At 34.5% G+C, this 23,360-nt stretch overlaps 1 protein-coding gene across 8 annotated transcripts in view; it reads right to left on the bottom strand.

Annotated features, from left to right (window-relative positions):
- The window catches only part of LOC127880903 (E3 ubiquitin/ISG15 ligase TRIM25-like), a 285,579-nt gene that overhangs the window by 253,614 nt on the left and 8,605 nt on the right, over positions 1-23,360 (bottom strand). For 6 of the 8 annotated variants that reach the window (XR_008049811.1, XR_008049808.1, XR_008049809.1 and 3 more), the window contains exons 2-3: positions 6,571-6,943; positions 1,906-2,888 (exon numbers count right to left, since the gene is read on the bottom strand). Coding sequence is in view for 4 of the 8 variants with exons in the window: in XM_052428393.1 (XP_052284353.1) it covers positions 1,906-2,888; positions 6,571-6,943 (1,356 nt within the window). In the remaining 4 variants the exon portion in view is untranslated. Of the gene's footprint in view, positions 1-1,905; positions 2,889-6,570; positions 7,274-23,360 lie in introns of those variants that run through there. The other 2 variants (XM_052428397.1, XM_052428395.1) reach the window with 2 other exon arrangements.

Below are 23,360 nucleotides of genomic sequence, written 5' to 3' on the forward strand. Positions count from 1 at the left end.
CTGAACAACTTTGAAAACAATCGGATGAAAACTGTGGACTTAATCACGTAAACAAGAAAAAGTCTAACGCACGCACGCAAGAACGGACGGACGACGGAAACCACGACATGACATAAGCTCTTCAGGCCTTCGGCCAGTAGAGCTAAAAACTGGAGGCATGTAAAAACAATATTTTGACGGGTTTATCACTACCATATTGGAACAGTGTGTGTTTTATATGTATACATAACAAGATGTGTTTGTGAAACACAATGTCCCCCTATATGATGTTTGACCTTGACCCCTATATGATGTTTGACCTTGAAGAATGACCTTGACCTTGACCCTTCACCACTCAAAATGTGCAGCTCCATGAGATACACATGCATTTCAAATATAAAATTGCTAGCTTCAATATTGCAGAAGTGACATTACATGAGCAATTTTGACCCATATATTTGACCTTGAAGGATGACCTTGACCTTGACCTTTCACCACTCAAAATGTGCAGCTCCATGAGATACACATGCATGCCAAATATCAAGTTGCTATCTTCAATATTGCAAAAGTATTCATAAAATAAGCGATTTGGGCCACATATATTTGACCTCTGACCTTGAAGGATGACCTTGACCTTGACCTTTCACCACTCAAAATGTGCAGCTCCATGAGATACACCTGTATGCCAAATATCAAGTTGCTAGCTTCAATATTGCAAAAGTACTCATAAAATGAGCGATTTTGGCCACATATATTTGACATCTGATCTTGAAGGATGACCTTGACCTTTCACCACTCAAAATGTGCAGTTCCATGAGATACACATGCATGCCAAATATAAAGTTGCTATCTTGAATATTGAAATACTGCAAAAGTGTACGTTAAATGAGCGATTTTGACCCATATATTTGACCTTTGACCTTGAAGGAAGACCTTGACCTTGACCTTTACCACTCAAAATGTGCAGCTCCATGAGATACATATGCATGCCAAATATCAAGTTGCTTTCTTCAATATTGCAAAAGTTATTGCAAATGTTAAAGTTGGCGCAAACCAACCAACCAACCAACCAACAGACCAACCAACAGACCAACAGACAGGGCAAAAACAATATGTCCCCCACTACTATAGTGGGGGACATAAAAAGATGGAATATTCACTGTTGTAACTTAAATGGTGGTATCGTAAAAACACCATAAAAAGACAGTTCCCTCATATAATAGAAATGATCAGTAAGAAGTACAGCCTCACAGCATTAACATACAGACTTAAGAATTAGGCGATTGTAGATATAATGATTGGGAATTTAATATCATCTTAGGAGATAGCAGTTTTATTAAACGTATTTGAGCATTGTAAGAGTTCGTGATAAAAAAAAACTACACTTTAAATGCACACACTCTCGGTGCACAATTTTAATTTCACTTTCACGTTATGACATGAAATATTAATCTTATCACATTAAACCATACTGTTTATATTATTTTAATAACTTTCTAATTAGTTTTTCAAAATATATTTGTAAGGGAAGTTTCACCCTGAAGCTTTGTTAACATAGAAAAGATAATAACTGGCTGCTAATATAGGTCTTATTTTGTATCTCTGTGGACATTTGTTGAAGCTTAACTGATGAAATGCAAGAAACAAACAATTACTGGTCAGACAAGCATGCGCGTATTAACTTTCTTGATAAGCATGGATACTGTACATGCCTTATAACGATAAAGCGTGTGACGTCATTGTAATCATATTGTTTATCTATATTGTGCATCAAAATGTTACAAGGTTACTTGTATTATCCAGCATAAAGCAGAAAACGTTAACAACTACACATGCTTAGTCGTTTTAGTAACTAATACAGTTATTTACCCATATAATCAAATAAGTAATTTGATAATTGCTTTTCAATTTATCAATCAAACATACCTGTGTCGTCACCACTTTTATTTTCATATATCTTCTTCACTTTCTGCCCGTCAAGATTGTAATGGTACAAAGCAGTCCCTGAGGTGACATACATTCTGCCCTGATGGTGAGCAATACTAGTACAATAATGTTCCAAGTTGTATTTCCGTCTCTGATAAATCTGGTCGTTGAACACTCCGTAAAACTCTATTGTGCAGGGTTTACCAACATTATTTAAAGAGCTTGTTTCACATGCCACAACGAAATGACATGGAGTAATCCGACACATACACGTAGGAGTGTACGGTACATTTAAGCTGCTGATTATCTTGAATTCGTGGTTAATCAACTTCAGTTTCATATTAGTGCTGTCTATAACAACGTACTGGCCATTATGTAGTTCACAAATGCTGACTATGCAACATGAGCCTTTGTTATCAGACATTTCACTTATATCATGATACGACTTCTCGTGCACTGCGATTTTAGTACCGTGGTTGATTAGTCTTCCAAGACTCGTTGGATTGGTAATGACACGCTCAATTTCTTTGTTAGGTACAAACTGAAAAGAACAATTTGTCCTTATTGAATTGGCTAAAAATATTTCTGACTCTCGAAGTTGCTCAGCACATTGTCTGTATATCAGTGCAAAACTGTCTTCGTTTTTTTTCTCCGCGTCCTTAAGCGCATCGTCTAAACGTGCCAAATATGAGTGAATGTTTCTGCAATGCTCGACGTCTGCCTTTAATGAATTTCTAAATGCAACCATTGTCTGCTCTGTTTCTTTCTTTAACTGGTCATATGCCTTTTCAATCAAAAGATAAAAATCTGACCTATTCTTGGTTGTCGACTTATAAGACTTCTCAAAGGATGTTAAATATGAATCTATTTCTATTTCTTGTAACTTTAACTTGTCTTGTATCTCTTTGATTGTAGCGAATATGTACTCAATTTCCGTTGTCCTTGGTTTGGACAGTTGTTTAATACTTGTTTTAGTGCAGTGTCTAAGAAAAGAAAGAACAACAATATCTTAACTAAATTAAGGACACGTCACGCACATATAATATAATATTAGTATATATTCATCCATTTACAATACATTACATAACAACATAACTATAACAGTACGAAACCAAGGGCGTTAATGACTAGCATTATGTCCTTTAACAATTTATTCTGCTCTTGAGCGATAAAATAGATTTTATGTTATTACTGTTGCATCCGATAATTGATATTGCATGAGAAACAAGAGCTGTCAGAAGACAGCACGCTCGACTATTCAAGTGCTTGACAGTATAACGTAAGCCATCATGGGGAAATTGTGCATATCCAATAAGGTCAAGGTCATATAGTCATATTCTAAGTGGAACAGGACATTAATTGAAAAATATTTATTGCTTATGTTTTAAAAAAGTTGTACATTTTATACGATTCTGCGTTCAGATATATTTTCCACAATCTATTGAACATTTGTAAAGACATAAAACAAACTAATAAGATTGTATTTCAAGTTTGATAACAATAGTTTGGGTGCGATGGTTGGACGGTCCTTCAAAAATAAAATAAATATCTATTTTTTTACCATGTTTAAAAAAAATCTGTTTGGGTCAGGGTGGGGGATGGAGAGGGGGTATTATGTGGGTGTGTGGTCATTTATTAGATGATCTTTCAAAAATAAGAAACAAAATATTTAAAAAAAAATTGGGGGGGGGGGGCGGATTCTGGGGTGGGGCGTGGGGGATAGTTTGGTTAAAGTCCACTGTGGTATGTCAGGTAAGCGTTTTTTGTCACAGTATGAATAAAATCTGATCATAAATAAAGAAGTTATGGCAATTTAAGCAACATTTATTAATTTGACCTTGAGAGTCAAGGTCATTCAAAGGTTAAGGTCAAATTCAACTTGCCAGGTATTTGAAGTTTGAACGCAAAAGCCTTGTTACTTTAGAAGTAAAGTGGATCTAACTCTAAACACAAAATTTAACAAAATATTCAAAGTTACTAAGACAACAAGGGTCGTAATTCCGTGAAAAAGCCAACCAGAGATATGCAACTCGCCTGTACAGTAAACGATAGTAAACGAGTTTTCCAAGACTTAAAGCAATAGCTATGATACTTTAAGAGTAAAATGGACAAAATGTAACATAACGCAAACAAAACGCACATTTGGGGCATTATTGAGTTGATTTAATAATCGAAATTTATACAAGGTTTCATACATTCTTGGATAGGCAGCCACCTGGATCAACAAATCAATAGCCTCGGGTTATAAGTACCGGGCAGGAATATTTGCTTACCTTTTGTGTCAATCTTCGGTCATTTCCGTATGTATTCGCTATGTGTCCGTTGCATTCCTCATAGACATGTGACTTTACACAGTCAATCAGAATTGTACACGTAACAATTATCAAAGCTTTCGTTGTTTATATCTATATTAATAAAACAGTCTTGCTTGGGAAGTGAAAGATAGCAGACGTATTATTGCTTACTTTCGCGGGCTGGGCCCGTTGCGGGCTTCGCATGTATCTTGTATTTGACAAACATTTTGGAAACGTTGTGTTGTGTTAATAAGCAGAAATCAAACGTAAAGAAATCAGTAATGAACTTTGTCTACGTTTAAGTATGTGTTATGGTACAAAAAACACAAAACTTAATCAAATGTTCAATTATCTAAGTATAAAAGGGGCCATAATTCTGTCAAAATGCCAGTCAGAGTTACATAACTTTGCCTGCACAGTCCCCTTATAGTAGTAAGTGTTGCAAGTATGAAAGCAATAGTGTTGATACTTTAGAAATAAAGTGAACCTTAACACAAACTTAACCAAATTTTCCATTTTCTAAGTATAAAAAGGGAATATAATTCTTACTCTTAATAACTGCTTGATACAGTTGTCTGCTCTTGTTTATAGATTGGGTGATGTTGGTTAAGAAGTATGCAAATTATGAAAGCAATATGCCAAAGGACAGAGAAAATATTTGAGGTGGTACGCACACTTTAATATATATTTATCAATAATATGCATATTCTACGTGAAAAAGGGGCCATAATTCTTACAAAATGCTTGAAACAGTTGTCTGCGCTTGTTTATAGATTGAGGTCATGTTGGTAAAGAAGTATTCAAAGTATAAAAGCAATATGTCAAGGGACAAAGAAAATACATTCCAACGCTCACGCTAACGCCGGTGTGAGTAGGATAGCTCCACTATATATATTTCATATATGATAGTCGAGTTAAAAAGGCGATGGCCATACAGGGTCTTGAAATGCGGTCGTCGATGTGTGTTGCGTATTAGGAATAAAGTAAAATGATTTTATTAATTTGTTTATATCTACATGATCAATTATTCCCACTTATTTATATCGGAATAACTTATTAACCAACATTAATCTTGAGGCGAACTCGTTTGTTAACGAGAACCTTGTTTAGAATCTACGAAAACTTTGCGTTATAAACAGTCGATGTGTCTAAAGACGTTTTGGAAATGGTTTTGAGACAAAATGTGTAATGATGTAGCGTGTAATAAATGTAATATTTTAAATTGTGAGATATGAAATAAGAACGTTGCCTTGACTTGTGGTAATTTTTGTTATTTTCCGCGTAAGTAGCCAACATTTGAAGCATTTTGAGCCTATATACAGTTATTTATTTCTATGATCAACCTAATGACCTTGTTTTTGACCCAATCGTACGCGAATGTGTTCTTGGTATTGTCAAGATATACATTCTGAGCAAGTTTTTAATATGATCACAAATAGGAGGAAATTTAGATTTAACCTAGCTTTTTTGGTCAACTAGACTCACATTCGAACTCTCGAGTACCTGTAGATGTTTCCAATAATAAGACATTCACATAGTTTCAAAATATACCGTTTCATTAATGAAGCTTCTAAAATTGTAAAAATGTTTTTTATAAGATGGGACCCAGACCCAATGTCCTAGTTTTCAAAAAATACAATAACCCAAATGTGAACTCGACCTAAATATTCTCGAATATTGACATTAAAAAACATTTATATCATAGGAGCAGGTGTTGGGCGCGTGGTCAAGTGACTTTAACACTATCAATATGTCATAAAACAACATTTTTCATCATCTAATAATTTTGACAAACATACAAATTTGAAATAATATATATATATATATATATATATATATATATATATATATATATATATATATATATATATATATATATATATATACATGCATACATGTATATATATATATATCTTTTTTTTTGGTTCCAATTTGTAAAAATTTGATATTATCTATATATACATGTATGTATTCATACATACATGTGTATATATATATATACTATATCATTTTTTTTGTTCAAATTTGTATACATTTTATATAATATATATAAATATATATGTATGTACACATACATACATGTTAATATATTTTATATCAAATTTTTGTGTTTGTCAAAATCATTAAATGATGAAAAATGTTGTTTTATGACATATTGATAGTGTCAAAGTCACTTGGACACGCGCCCAACACCTGTGGTCATAGGTACACACATCTTTAAACTGACATAAATATTAGCGTGTTTACGAAAGGTGTTATGTCATATTAGTTGAATAAATCTTTGAGCAAGCAAATATTATTAGGTAAGCTCGCCTTCGGGTCCCGTTGCGACTTAGACTTTACCAATGTTTGTGTTTGTATGCATATTTACCTGTGGTGCAATGCAATGCAGATTTGACAACATTGCTTACAGTGGCGCTCACAAAAAAGCGCTAGTTTCTCGTTGATATGCTCTGTACATGTTCCTTCCATACTTTTCTGCTGAGTACTGGCCACCACGTGGTCCTTGAATAGTTGGTTATGCAATGTCAAGCACTTACCACAATAGAATTTAGAACATCCTTCACAAAAACTCTCAGGAGTGTTTTCACAACAACTTGAACATATCATATAGTCTCTTACTGTATCGGATCCTTTCAATTCACTCATTTTGTTACAAACAGTTGAAACCCGATGGCTTGAAATCGCTTGGCCCAAATTTCCGGTTGGCCTGAACTCTCGTGAAAGCACCGATTTTTTTATTGCTATAAATTCAAATAAAATTGTGTACCGGTCAACTCGTACCTAAGTCAACTCGCACGGTAGTCATCTGGCACGTTTTTTGGTCAACGCGCACGTGTTTTTTCGTCAACTCGTACTTTTGTGACGTCAACTCGCACCCCTCCCCCACCCCCCAAAAAAAATCAGCGATGTAAGATATAATACAAGGGCTGTTTGTAAAACATGCATGCCCCCCTATATGGGCTATAAGTTGTAGTAGCAGCCATTGTGTGAATACGTTTTTTGTCACTGTGAATGGTGGTGGTGGTGGTGGTGGTGGTGGTGGTGGTGGTCGTGGTGGAGGAGGAGGAGGAGGAGGAGGAGGAGGAGGAGGAGGAGGAGGAGGAGGAGGAGGAGTAGTAGTAGTAGTAGTAGTAGTAGTAGTAGTAGAGTAGTAGTAGTAGTAGTAGTAGTAGTAGTAGTAGTAGTAGTAGTAGTAGTAGTAGAAGTAGTAGAAGACGTAGTAGTAGTAGCAGCAGCAGCAGCAGCAGCAGCAGCAGCAGCAGCAGCAGCAGCAGCAGCAGTAGTAGTAGTAGTAGTAGTAGTAGTAGTAGTAGTAGTATGCATTACAAAAATGCAGTTAGCCTTACATTTGGTAAAATTTAAAAATATTACAAGGGAGGCAAATGCTGTAACAATAAATTTAAACTTATTGCATTTGTTTCCCCTGTATATAAGAAGGATATAATAGTGTATTACCTCCCCTGTCCTGCTTATATTTATATAAATCAACAAAATTAAACATTAACACAATATTTAATATACAAAATATACAAAAAATCTCATATTCTGATAATATTTTTACTGGTCCACTGTATTTTACTAAAAGGATGATGTCTCATTGGACTGATAATTATAGATTTAGGATTACAGACCAGTTGCTTCAGTAATATTGTTCAGAGTGTGCCCTGTTGGCCGCGTATGCATTCTTGAGTTATCATTCAAAAACCATTTTACTATTTCGAGTCACCGAGACCTTGACCTTTGACCTAGTGACCTCAAAATCAATAGGGGTCACCGGCGAGTCATGATCAATGTACCTATGAAGTTTCATGATCCTAGGCCCAAGCGTTCTTGAGTTATTGTCTGACAACCACCTGGTGGACGGACCGACCGACCGACCGACCGACCGACATGAGCAAAGCAATATACCCCCCTCTTCTTCGAAGGAGGGCATAATAATCATTAGTTTTTAAATATAAATCATATTATAAGACCCTACGCTCTTATGTTTAGCGCCACGACGTCACGTGCATTTACGCGTTTTACGTCATATAATAGACGTCATAACGGTCATTGATAAAAACAATATTTGTACAACATTTGTGGACAACATCACAATCGGTTTTATCATTTTATTTATTTATTATAGTTTATTAATACATTAATTGTTATGCAGTTATTGACGTGTGCATGTTTAAGTAAATGTAATTTAAATGAGTTGTTAGAATAATAATTATTATTTTACATTGTGTAATATAACATTGCTATAATTTAAATGTGTGTGTGTTTAGAGAAAAGTCTACGTCTTCGTCTACGTCTACGTCTTCGTCTACGTCTACGTCGTATGTATGAGAAATAAATCGGTAGAATGTCTCCATGATGATATGTTCCAGATGAAGTAAATTACTTAAACATATGATCATGTCTTTTTTTAATTATCTGAATATACGATTGCCACAATTAAAGGGACCTTTTCACGTTAAGATAAATTGGCAAAATAACAAATGTTTCAGAATCGCAAATTGTCGTTGTAGTTATGCTATTTGTGAGGCAATAGTAATACTGAACAGTTGTCATTCTCTAAAATATCCATTATATCTTATGCACCTTTTGACGATTCGAAACCTGACAATTATAAAGCGTTGCAAAGCGAAACAACTGAATAATTTGGAGAGTTCTGTTGTTTTCGTTATATTTTGTGACACTACGAGGATTGCTTATATAAAGTATAAAAAAAAACATCACTAATTGTATTAGTTCGGATGTTTGAGTGGGCTATATATGAGATTTTTACTCCAGGGGGTCAGCCCAGTTGTCGTTTACTTATTTTCTTTCTTTAATTTTATTCTTATTTTTTACTGGAGCTTTTAAGATCCAATGTTTACATTTAAAAAAAAATCTATAGATGTCTTCTGTGAAAGAGGTGTGAAAGGTGTCATATACAACGAAGGTTAATTAAAAATTGTCAAACATAAATAAATTAAAGTTTTTTGGTGTGTTAATTAATCTGTTTTACTTTAATGTTTGTCACAACACGAATAATGGTGTAATTAAGAGGTACGTGTTGTATACCTCGCAAGATTCAATTAAAGTTAAATAAACTTGTAATAAATAAGTTTTAATTTATAATCATGTTTAACGGGTAAAATCAACTGATGTTTATTAATGCCGATTCATTGTGTCCATGGATTTATACTGACAGTAAATATTGAAATAAAAACTAACAAGAGCACCGCATAACGGGTGCCAACGCTCGGCTGCGAAAGCTTGTCAGAATTATTTTTTAGAGGTCACGGTGACCTTGACCTTTGACCTAGTGACCCAAAAATTGGTGTCGCGTGTAGAACTCATCAAGGTGCATCTACATATGAAGTTTCAATGTTGTAGGTGGAATGACTTTGATTTTAGAGCCAATGTTAAGGTTTTAACGGCTGACGGCGGACGTCGGACGGCGGACGACGAGCTGGCTATGACAATACCTCGGATTTTCTCCGAAAACAACCGAACTAAAAACAATGTACATGAACACATTTGTAAAACTATATATTTTTTTTAATATTGAATTTAAATGTATGTCTACTTTAATTGTGCCTATTGTGTAAATCTTGGGGAAAACAATGAACAAAAGTTATTTTGTGAAAAAAGTTATTTTGACATGTGTCTTTGTGAAAAAAAATGAAATTAAAAGTATTGAACTATACTCTGAAAGTGTTCTCATTTGTGTGTGTGCATGCATTACTTGTCTAGCACCCATTAACAAATCAATATTTTGAATACGGAACGACTGTGTTCCATAATCTAATGAATAGTTAAAGGAACATCACTGTATTATACGGGCAAAAGCCAGCGAAGCGGGCGTTGACCGTTCATACATATGGAAATTTAGACATAAGAATACCACATAGGGATGGGTCTCCAAAATATTTGCCACGAGACATATATTTTCGCGATGCTATTTATGACCTTGAACAAATCAAAAACACTTTGACATATGCTTAATCACATGTAAATACGTACCTCGGGAAAAATTATATCAATGACATCATAATTGAGTAGCGAATCGCACTAAATATTCTCGCATTATTTGTTTTTCTTCGCAACCGTTCCAGAATTAAGTCATTACTCAGTTATCTCCCCTGAATTCTCATCTTCAGTGGGTATAAGCCGAAGACTGGTTCACTACAGGCTTTACCAAACACAATTTTCATGAACATAACCCGTCTTAAATATATTACCGAATTTCAGATTTCTGTCGAATTTATTTGCTTTGATCTTTTCGATATCTTATTGTTATTATTATCCTAACAAATCACAACGCTTGTTAAAAAATATTTGTTTTAAGCATTATAGTTGGCATCTCTATTCTTCCAGTATTCTCGCGGTATTTCAATAACGACACCCTACTGTTTATTTGTCAGAATTCGTGACGCATTTTCCATTCGCTCTCAGAGAGAAGTTTTACGTTTTATCATGAGCAATATTCTGGTAAGTTGTCGTTGTTATACATCAGAAACACATTTATTCACAAAATTTAAAGATATTCCGATCTAACTTTTTAGTCTTTTAGATTTAATTTTAAACGTATTTACACCTCGACTGCTCGCACATTACCGATATCCCAAAAGGTTACATATCACTATAATAAGTTTAGGCCTAAAATCACAAAATCCGATACCGTTGGATTTTTGTACCACAATCTTACGTAAAAAATCTTTCAGATTCGAAATCAACAAAAAACGTTTATAAATTGTATGCATTATTGATTTAATTTTAAGATATTTGTTGGTTTTCCGTTTTTAGAAGCTGTTCTGCCAAGGCAAGAGCTGGGCATCACACAAGCCATTCTATCCAGCAAAACTGACAGTTTTGGTTTATAGAAATCAACAAAGGAGGGATTCATGAACTATCAAAATTTCCAAGCTATACACACAGTTATTATCTATTGGTTCTGTTGGTTTACTTGGGTGGAACATGTGTGATTTTTTATAGAACTTTGAAAAGTCTATATAAAAAATCAGCTATGGTATAATAAGATCAGATGTGCAAACAATGTCAAAGGGTTGTTAAATTAACAATTTGAAGGCAATTATGCTGAAAAAATATGAAAGTTCCTTCCCATGCAAATTTTTTCTGTATATCGACAAGTGTCTGCCAATAAATGTCAAACTAGTAATACAAAACTTACCACAAGTATGTAAAAGCACTAAGTACCTGTTGTGATCATTTTAAGTAAGATAATGTAATTCTAAACAGTAGCAAATAGCTTGTTCAGTAAATGCATACTGCAATTAATATGATTTCCTTTCTATTGTGTAATTAATAAATTGGTTGTTACTTGTTAATCCATGATAAATGTTTTATGGCTAGTACAAAACAAGCATTGTTAATTTTGTAAAAGGTAATAAAATAACACCACTTTGTAATTTCATATACATAAATATTCGTGTAATGTAGGTTGATGACAGTGTTTTAGTATTACTTATTTTGTAACTATTATTTTATGTGCAAATAAATGATGTGAAGTTTTTTGTATCTCCACACAATACCACATACCTTTTTATATATGTACTGTGTTTTGTGTTATTTGAATGTTTAAATAAAAAATATGGATGATATAACATGATGCATTCTAATATTTGCATTCAAATTGTAACTATAGAGCTAAGTGTATGCAGTTTAGACTGTGATTTAAGAATGCTACAAAATGGCTAGTTTTTTAGTGGCGACAAAATTTAAACTATTCAACAATAGTTTGCGAAAGAAAATTAGAATCCTGCCAGATACCTGTATTTATTAAATATTTTAATTGCGAAACAAGTATGTTGTTATGCTGTTACACATAATTATACATTGATAATAAATAAGAATACAATTAGCGGTGTTAACGTTTCCCAACAGTAGAAATCATTCTTCTGATGAAGTCAGTGGTATACAGACGAAAGCTCCAGCAATGGCTTTCAATACGTATTGTGTGTTATTTGACAGTCTAAAACTTATTGGATTAAAAAAAAATCCTGTCAAATTTGTCAATCAAAATTTATTGACACATCACATGATTTTGATTATGTTAAATCAGTGTACTGTATGCTAAATGCGACTGCTTTAGCAAGCTGTCAAGTTGATTGAGACATTTGATGAAACAAACTGTTTCCGGGGTAGGACCAGTACTTAGTGTCTATACATGTATGACGTATCATGACGTCGAAAGTCTACAAGACCTACTAGGTAGAACGAGAAATGTACTTTAACGTACACTTTTCACCGACCCTTGAGTGTTAGCCAATCAGAAGATACCTTACATCTGTTGCTTTTAGAGATATTTGACATTGAACATTATTATTATTAATATTTATAGCAAATAATGCGACTATCGACCGCTTACTCATAGATATTGTGCGTATTTATTGACCTGGCGTGGCGGAAGTAACCTCTGACTTATGCAAGTTATGGTTATTACAAAATACGACCAACGGGAAGGTTATTATACATTATTTATCCCGTTAATGTTTGGTCACTGTTTGGTTACCGTTGGGAATTTCCTACACAGTAATGCGCTGGACGGTCGTAATACTCCGCCCCGCATGAATAAATACTCACAATATGCTGAATAATTTTATTTTTAACAAGAAATATCTTTAAAAAAGATATACGGCGTTGATTGTGGTCGATGTTTATGAACGATCAAAAGTTATCTCTATGAGATAAAAAGTAGCGGATGCCTTTTTTCTGCGCAGTTGTTAGCTACATCATAAGCAAATCAATTACGGGGTGTTGCGCCAGATTTCGTGGCTTATTTTGCTTTATGTGATATTATTACTCAGATATCTATATTTACAGAATAGAAAAACACAAGAAACATGAAAATAAACGAGTGCATATAGGTCAGCCGGCAATACTCGAATCTTATTTAATTGCATAATTATAGTATAGCGAATTATTGTGGTCATGCTTAATAAACTGGTCTAAATGGATAAATATTTCTAATTAATTTTATCAAAATTGGTCCTTATCATGCAAATTTTGAAACCATATTAAAAATCGATGATTGACATACCACAATAATATCGCCGAATATCTTTATTTAGTATCTTTCTGATCAAAACAGACTTCAAGTGCACAAAGTTTACGAGACGGCGTTTATATAAAGATTTCTGCAACTGACCGCAAACTGACCTTGATACCTTGCGGATTGGAATGCAATGCATTACAGTCACTACGTTATTGTCAGTAAGACACAATGATCGCAACCCCTTTTGCGAACTCCGGTGATGAACTGTATATAAACTCTGACTTTCACAAAATGACCGCGTATTGACCCGAAATCTCGCGGGTTGAAATGCAATGCAAGTAAGTACTAAATATGACAACATAGCCTTTAGTTAAACGCTTTTGCGCTGGTAATTCTCTGAAAATAAAAGGTGAACGCACAAACTGTATTTATGTCGAAAATTGATTGTAAAACTGTTCTATCTATTGGGCCTTTTCATTAGAGATAAAATTGTTTCATGCAGTAAAACAGTGTTACAAAGACGCGGATATGTTTCCAATGTTCTGGTGTTATACTCAAATCAGCCAATGGAATAAATGAAGTGCATTCATTCGTAGCTAGCCGCGGGAAATTTTATTTGAGTATTATTGGACACTTACAAAGGTCAAGTCAGGGTGAAAAGCTGGCTTATTCAGCTTACGCCGAAAAAGGTAACAATTGAATCTTCTTCAAATTTGTATATAATCTTTTTCAATGGCTTAAATACTTGAAACTTCTATGTGTTTTTTTTTCCATTCTGATATTTTTATTCATTTTGTCCTTAATTCAAAAAAAGATGTTAAACATATATTATGAATAAATCCGAAGGAAAAGCGGCTCAATAGACAAGTGTTTTGATTGGCTGTTCAGAAAATGTGTACGTCGAAGTACAAACATGTATGTCGAAGTACAAATTGTACTTTGACGTACAAACATAAACTTTGAAGTGTATTTTATATTTGTATGTCGACGTACAATTGTTGTACTTCGACGTACATTTCTCTTTTTACCTAGGAGGTCTTCTTGACTTCCAACCCAAATGGTACGCCATAGTATGTCTTTAGGGTTATCTAAAGAATGCTCCCACTTAACGGATCAATACAGAGACCTCCCAGTGACTAAGCCAGTTAGCAGATACCCCATCCATTATACCACAGCCACCGAACCAGCTTTAAATTCCTGTTGCTAGAAAAAAATGAGATGCTAGATCTTTAAGCTAGGAACATGTAATTCGTTTTAAGATTGATTTTTAAAGATGCATTACTTAGTTATTGCAACAATTATAATTTTTGAACACCATCATGTCCATATATTTATTAAAAATACATGGTTATCAAAAAAAACTTTAAAAGCTTTTGCCCGTAAATTAGGTAGCACCTATAATCATATAAATATTTTGAACACAATCATGTCCATATATTTATTAAAAATACATGGTTATCAAAAAAAAAAAGCTTTTTCCCGTAAATTAGGTAGCACCTATTATCTAATAATATTACTTAATTATTATCCATAAGAGCTGTCTTTATAGCCGTAGGCGGCTCGAGAGCTCGCATTACGTTAACAAGTGTATTGCCTATTGGACTGTAGATCTATACAGGTTGTTGTTTTGAAAAGTTTGGTATCTGCGCGCGCAACCGAACCTGATATCCGGAGTATCCGAAACCGGAACTGGAAATTTTCGGAGTAAATAACCAGCGTCTCCTGATTGATCATAATGATAAAATAGAAAAAATGATCAAATTTACGGCTTCTAAATATTTTAAAAGTCTTCTGTCTATTTATTGTTACTATATTTCGAATAAAGCATGATCAGCATTCTTCGTGTAAAACATTTGTCTTCATTCAGGGACTACCCCTTTCGATGACGTCATCACAAAATCTATCAAAGTAACGAATGACGTCACCGTTTTGTGTGTACATAGCAAGTGTCAACACCGACCGCTACTCGCAGTTTTTATTAAAACAAGTAAGTGCTATTATTTATTGGACGGTTGCCATTGAGGAACAAACAAACGATTGGTTCGGCATGTACTCATGTACCAAACTTTTTCAAACAACAACCTGCACAGTCAAAAACTCGATTTCATAATCATTTTATATAGTGTTTTTCTTTGTCATGCATTACATTTAAATTTAAAGGTGGTAAATCACATTTGAGTATCATTTCAACATGACCAAACTTTATTATCTCATATTCTAGATATCTATTCTCTTCTATTGAAAAAAATACAATAATTTAGCTTAATTTTTATGCCTTACAAAATGGCGTGATTCAAACAAATATTGCTACCTATGACAATATTTCATAGTGAGGGAGATAGTGCTCTTATTGACATCTGAGCTAACCTTTCTGGTGAAGAACATTCTAAATTAATTATTTGATAATTACTATAAATAGTGCAATGTTTAAAGATACTATAAAATGTGATTGATTCAAGCAATCAAAAGATGTGATCAAATGTGATTAACCATATTTAAAACATAAATTCAAATAAGATATAAATAACTTTGAGGGGGGTGACGTAACAGTCGCTACCTTTAGTACGGGGGCTGTCTTGACAGTCTCTACCTTGAGTACGGTGGGTGACGTGATAGTCGCTACCTTGAGTACGGTGGGTGACGTGACATTCGCTAACCAAAATGACTTCTAAACAGTAGTTTGGAATACACAAATTAATTTAATCCTAGTATGTTGGTACTTTAAAAAATATATACTTGCAAGTGTCAAATTATCAAAGTGTTATATCAATGGTATGAAATAACATGTTTTGGTGGGTGACATAATTATCGCTGACCTACCTTGCATTTATTCCTCAATTATGGTAATTTGAAATTGCTTTGACTTTAAATGCTCAAAAAGGAAAATCAAACAAATATGCTGCCTGGCCCTTGTGAAATCTAAGTACAGTATGCAACATTGAGAAATCATTGCTGATGCCAGTGAAAATTATAATTGAGAAGGTAGCAACAGTTGGCTGTTCTAATTTTTTACATTGTAGGTTCTAGTTGATTGTTTAGTGTTTTAAGGAGGTAATACCAAGGACATACATACTAGATTAATATATTTATAATTGGTATATACAAATCTTTGTTTGCTGCACAATTTGTTTATAGTTTCATGTGTTACGCAACTTTCACCTTCGATATATCTTCTCTTCGGGTATACATAATTGACCAGTCGCAAGCTGTCAATCAAATAAAACGATCAGCCAATGAGATCGCGAGTTTTCACACACATCTCTCGGCAACGCTTATCTGGCCGCCATAATTGTCCGACAAACAAACTGTGTCGTACATATGGAATGGACGTAATTTTTAAAAGGTTTCCACAGATTTTATATCAAATGCCTGATCATTACTGTTTGATCGTTATTCAAAATTGTAGGTGCTATACATGCTGTATAAAGATCATTATTTTACCTTTATTGCTTGTACATATGAACGAGTAATGAGAAAACAAACACAATAAATAGTTTGACCACAACAGTTGTGTGTTCTATAAAACGTGTTAAACAGTTTGCTGCACACTATTATTAAGCAGTTTGGGCAACATAATTATTGCCACACTTTCTAATTATAAAGAAGGAAAATCATTATAATTGCAAACTTAAATATTGTTTTGACTTAAGTAAAAACAACAAAAAGTTGATTTCAACGCGGCTTAGCCAGCTTTAGCGACTTCAGGTGTAAAATGTAAGGCTTATTATACAACAACAACATTTCTAATACAACATGTATTGATACGGAAAACAAATATTAAATTGCAATGAACACATAAGGTCCATCTTGTTACAAATAAACAAATGAATAATATGCTTAATGTATTTCATTCAAATGTTCTTGAAAAGCACCGTAATATCAACATTTCATTTTGCGATAGTGAAATGTAACTTGTTCGCATTAAAAATACATGAAATAAAATGCATATCAGACTATCTGTTAATGAAACCACGAAATTAAGCCTATATTAAATTATGGTTAAATCGAAATTAAATTTATATCTAAATAAAAAGAATCGGTGTCTTTTTAAAAATAACACAATAAAACAAAGATCTAAACATTTTTGATACACAAAAAAACCATAATTGTATAGATGTGTCATTTGCAATTAATAAAAATATTTTCAAAGAAAATAATTATATATGAATAGTCACCGGATTCACTGTAAGGCTGTTGTATACAAGTTCAAAATCAATATGAAATAAATGTTCATTTTTACAACGGATTTTTATTCAACTCCCTATAATATGTATATGAAACGTTTTTGATAGTCAGTCTGTCGTTACTCATTTATTTTGATCACGCCATTTCTTTGTAAAGCATTTATGATTGTATTAAAGTTTTACACAGCAATTTAGTTTTGTGTGCGGCTTTTACAATTTATATCGTAAAAAAAAGCATGATACATCGTTACAAATATAGTATTTGACTCGCCTAATCCGCTATCATTGCGATCTGCTTGTCGGAGTTTTCTAATCACTAGACCACGTGACTATGTGGGCGGAGCGATCGATGATTTGGCGACTGGTCAATAGACCATTTCAAGCTTCAAGTGCGCATGCGCCGAGTTAAATCTCCAATCGCGTGATGAGACCCCATATCGCGAGATTTGCAAAACAGGGGGCTGGCTTTCTCATGCATTTCATTCGTAGACAGGTGATACTCATTTAGTACGAATCAGCTAAAGTCAGGTTTAATAGACGCTTGCAACATAATTGGTAAACAACGCCGTTTTCTTACACTGATGAAGCGTGTCTTTATTCAAGACAGTGTTAACAAAACCTGCAATACTTTTTGTTTAAAGTGTTATTGTGGGTGGAAGGGACTATTGCTGTGTCGTTGGTTGTGTAAACAGACGATCTAAATCAAAGCTACCATTTCATTGTATTCCTAAAAAGCCTGAACATCAAAGGAAAGCCTGGATTAAAGCATCCGGACGACAGTGCCATGGAAAACACAAATTCATTCTCAAAGAATATACTCGTATTTGTGGTGAACATTTTATGAAGGGTGTTAAGAGCAATAATCCTTTGGGCGTTGACTATGTGCCAACAGTTAATTTGCCAAGGCGTATATCATTGACCCTGCGGTAGAACGAGCTACAACAACCAGTCAGATGGCAAAGTCAAACAGTGATGCGGTGCAGAATGCAATTAACCGGAAGAAAGCTTCAAACAAATATTGTGCTCGTAAAAACTGATCTTATATGAGCCAGATATTGACGATATGCATACGATATGCATATGGATGTAGAGGTTGGGTTGCCAGCAACACAAAGCCAGAGCGACTACGAATTTGTTGTTCGGGGGCTAGAAACAAACGATTCATCAGTTAGTTGTTTGATGTTGAATGAATGGAATTGTAGAAGTTATGCACATGTCCCACAGCATCCTGTCGGTAAAATAAAATAAGATGAAAGCTTTTGAAAAGCTCCACATTTCTTAACACATTTAAGCCTAGACAAAGCTCCAGATAAGGATTTATGAAATAAGTAACGGTACTGCCACTGACAGAAAGAAAAGGAGTAACACTTAAAATCAATTAGTACCTGTACTACCATATCCAAAAATACAGGTAGTACTGTACTATCCGTGTTCTTGGACATTGAAGGGTTTATAACTGACTTTACAGAAACATTTGCAGCAATTATAATGTATGTAGCTTCTTAAACAGTTACTGTATTAGGTTTTCCATTCTGAATTATGATGCTTATACAACTACACATTAAAACTCATAACTAATACTATTTCTTCATTTTTCTTGACAAGAAAACACAAGCTAGTAAGCTAAGTAAATGAACACTTATTTCACTGTGTCATCCGTTTCCCATCGTGTTTTCTAACATTTTACGCCACCGATGCAATCAAATCGTTTAATATCGGGGCGACAATGTCTTTTTCTGGGTTTACAGATTTAATGTCAGGATGGATAAAAGACATCGTATGTAATCATTATATGACAACAAAGTGTTGTTTTGAGCCGCTTTCGGTTAAGCCGGCATTCAATTGCGCACAGACATATCGTTTTTGACGGATTTACAAGTTACAGGAAATCGCGCGACAGAATAGACAATAATATATGAACCCAGTCTACAACTTTTCGATAATTTAAATTAACGAAAAGCGCCGTTAGGTTAGAGACCAACAAATCACGCCGCGCTGACGCAGACGTATCGGTACGGCCAGATTTTTTTTCGTAAATGCATAAAATGGATATTAATGTCGTAATTGCACGTCCAGTTTATAAAAATAAATGCATAAATCTTCATGAAAAAGGCGTATTTACAATTGTACGGCCCTTATCTGGAACTCTGGCCTAGAGGACTCTCCCATCTTTCTAGATTGGATCAATTTATTTCCAAAATTAGGGATGTCTAGTTAGTAGTATATTTATTTCTATATTTAGAATATTTCTTACAGAAATTCCTTTAAGCAAACAGCGCAGACCCTGATGATACGCCGCATCATGCGGCGTCTCATCGGGTCTACGCTGTTTGCAAAGTCCTTTTTTCTAGACGATAGGCAGAAATGGGTTATTCTTTTTTTTTTAAATAACTTCATAAGAAGCTGTAGACTATAACGGTTTATTCGCTTTGTGGGTTTGGATTAGAATTGATTTTCCATGTGTTCTGACAAGGAGCTTCGCAACAATGAATTTTGTATGTATGGTTAATTTTAAACATATTTAAATGAACCAATCAGATAAATATGCATTTTTTCTGTTTCAGGTACCCAAGTATGAAGACCATGTATATGCAAAAGCAGAGTGCCCTAGTCAGCCTCGGTTAGCTTCAACATCAACCAGCGTCCAGACCGAAGATCAGTCATACTGCCACGATGAACGCATCTTTAAGGCACGTCCTAAAACAGAGACTTATGTCCAGACAGACTTAAATGCAAAATGTGATAAGACAGTTCAGATTGACTCTTTTGATGGTGATATGTGTAAGAATTTGACTGAAATCAAACAGAAAAACCAGATGAAAATCAAAAAAACTTAAAAGGAAAAAGTGAAAGACCTGTCCAAGGAATGCACTGAACTGAAGAGGAGAGTGTTCTCATCTTCAAATATGCTTCAATCCAATGACCAGGTCCAATTTTACGCTGTACTTCCAAATTTGGAGACCAATAATGCACTGTTTAATTATTTACAACCAAAGGCACTAAATTTGACTTATTGGCGAGGAAAAAGCATGACAAAAACTAGTTCGAGACTAGGCGGCACAAAACTGTCTCTTGAAGAACAGTTCTTCATGACTTTGGTTAGACTCCGGCTCAATCTGTCAGTTGACGATTTATCTGACCGGTTTGGGGTCTCTGTTGGAACAATATCGTCAGTTTTCAAAACATGGTGTCGATTTTTACGCCTGGAACTTGAAGACCTTTCCCCGTATCCTACCGCTGAACAGGTTCAAAGGAATGTGCCTTCTTCATTTTCCAAAAACCCAAACACCAGATTGATTATTGACTGTACAGAAATATTTGTTCAACAAGAGCATCGCCTTGCGGGTGCAGACCGCTCATCTATTTTCTTTTTAAAGGTGAAGGGACTCTCATTTTCAATCACAAAGGAGGGAGGGGTGGAGTGAAGCGGGGTGTATAGTGTGGGGGTGTGGACATTTATTACATAATTTTCCAAAAATGCGAAAAACAAGGAAAACAAATAATAAATAATTGGGGTGGGTGGGGGGATTCTTGGGTTGCGATGGTTGGACGGTATTTCAAACATAAAATAATAAAAATAAATATTTGCGTTTTTTAACCGTTTCAAAAAAAAAAAGACATTTGTGGGGTGGGGTGGGGGTATAGTGTGAGGGTGTGGTGGTCATTTGTGAGATGATCTTAAAAAAAAAAAAATAGGGGGGAGGGATTCGGGGGGAGGGCACGGGGGATGGTTTGGGTGGAGTCTATTGTGGTATGTCAGGTAAGAGTAGTTTTGTCAAAGTATCAATCAAATCTAATCATAAATAAAGAAGTTATGGCAATTTTAGCAAAATTTAATAATTTGACCTTGAGTCAAGGTCATTCAAAGGTGAAGGTAAAATTCAACTTGCCAGGTACAGTAACCTCATGATAGCATGAAAGTATTTGAAGTTGAAAGCAATAGCCTTGATAGTATAGAAGTAATGTGGATCGAAACGCAAAATTTAACCATATATTCAAAGTTACTAAGTCAAAAAAGGGCCATAATTATGTAAAAATGACAACCAGAGTTATGCAACTTGTCCTTTTACTGTACCCTTATGATAGTTTGCAAGTGTTCCAAGTATGAAAGCAATATCTATGATACTTTAGGGGTAAAGTGGACCAAAACACAAAACTTAAGCAAATTTTCAATTTTCTAAGTATAAAGGGCCCATAATTCCGTCCAAATGCCAATCAGAGTTACATAACTTTGCCTGCACAGTCCCCTTATGATAGTTAATAAGTGTTGCAAGTATGAAAGCAATAGCTTTGATACTGTAGGAATAAAGTGGACCTAAACACAAAACTTAACCAAATTTTCAATTTTCTTAGTATAAAAAGGGCCCACAATTCTGTCAAAATGCCAGTCAGAGTTACATTACTTTGCCTGCACAGTCCCCTTATGATAGTTAATAAGTGTTGCAAGTATGAAAGCAATAGCTTTGATACTTACGGAATAAAATGGACCTAAACACAAAACTTAACCAAAATTTTCAATTTTCTAAGTATAAAAAGGGCACATAATTCTGTCAAAATGCACGCCAGAGTTATCCAACTTTGCCTGCCCAGTCCCCTCATGATAGTAAGTAAGTGTACCAAGTTTGAATGCAATAGCATTGATACTTTCTGAGAAAAGTGGACCTAAACGCAAAACTTAATCAAAATTTTCAATTTTCTAAGTATAAAAAGGGCACATAATTCTGTCAAATTGCACGCCAGAGTTATCTAACTTTGCCTGCCCAGTCCTCTCATGATAGTAAGTAAGTGTACCAAGTTTGAATGCAATAGCATTGATACTTTCTGAGAAAAATGGACCTAAACGCAAAACTTAACAGGACTCCAACGCCGACGCAGACGCCGACGCCAAGGTGATGACAATAGCTCATAATTTTTTTTCAAAAAATAGATGAGCTAAAAACCATCTGCTCTGAAAGCACAGCATCAGACCTGGTTCAACTACAAGCATAGAAACACATAAAATTTTGGTAGGAATCACACCTGATGGAACTGTTGTATTTATTTCCTCATTGTTTGGTGGGTCTGGGTCAGATAAATTTATAGTAAAGCATAGTGGACTTTTGAAACTGATTGAAGTAGGTGACAATATAATGGCAGATCGTGGTTTTGACATTCAGGCACATTTGTATGAACTAGGTGCTCATCTGAACATGCCACCATTCCGCAGTGGAAGTTACCAATTGACTTCTGAACAGGTGGAGGAGACACGTCGAATTGCAGAAGTTCGTATTCATGTGGAGCGAGCAATACAGCGAATAAAGACATTTTCCATATTATGTGGAACAATGCCAGTTACTCTGCAGATGGTTGCGGATGACATATTTAAAACATGTGCATACCTGACAAACTTCCAAACACCTATATTGAAATCTGAGTAATTGAGACTGTTATTAGTTGTCATCTACACAAACTTGTTGTTTGATGTTAAGAAGTAATTGAATTAAAAAGATAATTGCTGTTGTTTTTTTCAACTTGTGTTCAAAGAATAACAAGAATGATGCTTCTGGTGGTGAAGATTACTTATACATTGCGATGATGTATACTGTAATGGTGGTAATTATGATACATGTAAATGATGATGATACACAATGATTATGGTGATGATTTTGACAAAAACATATTCCTACCCCTTTTGATTTATGAATAGCATTCACTTTCATCAGGCGAAAATAGATATGTGGTTTGTTTCCACTAACATTGACAAAAAGCGCATGGAACACAATGCATTATATTTTTAAGTTGGAATGGACACGTGTTTGAGAACATGTTCAAGTTACAAACAAAACTGCAATTAACCCTTAACCACTTTGTTATGTATTTTCACGCATTTGCAGTCCCTTACAACGTTATATTTAATTAAAAACCTTTCTTACTAGATTCTTCAAGTTTTTAAGGCTTCTCATCCAACCCTCAAATACTGTTGAGCAGCAAACAGCATAAAACCTG

The sequence above is a fragment of the Dreissena polymorpha genome, chromosome 5, assembly GCF_020536995.1.
Source record: "Dreissena polymorpha isolate Duluth1 chromosome 5, UMN_Dpol_1.0, whole genome shotgun sequence".
NCBI lineage: Eukaryota > Metazoa > Mollusca > Bivalvia > Myida > Dreissenidae > Dreissena > Dreissena polymorpha.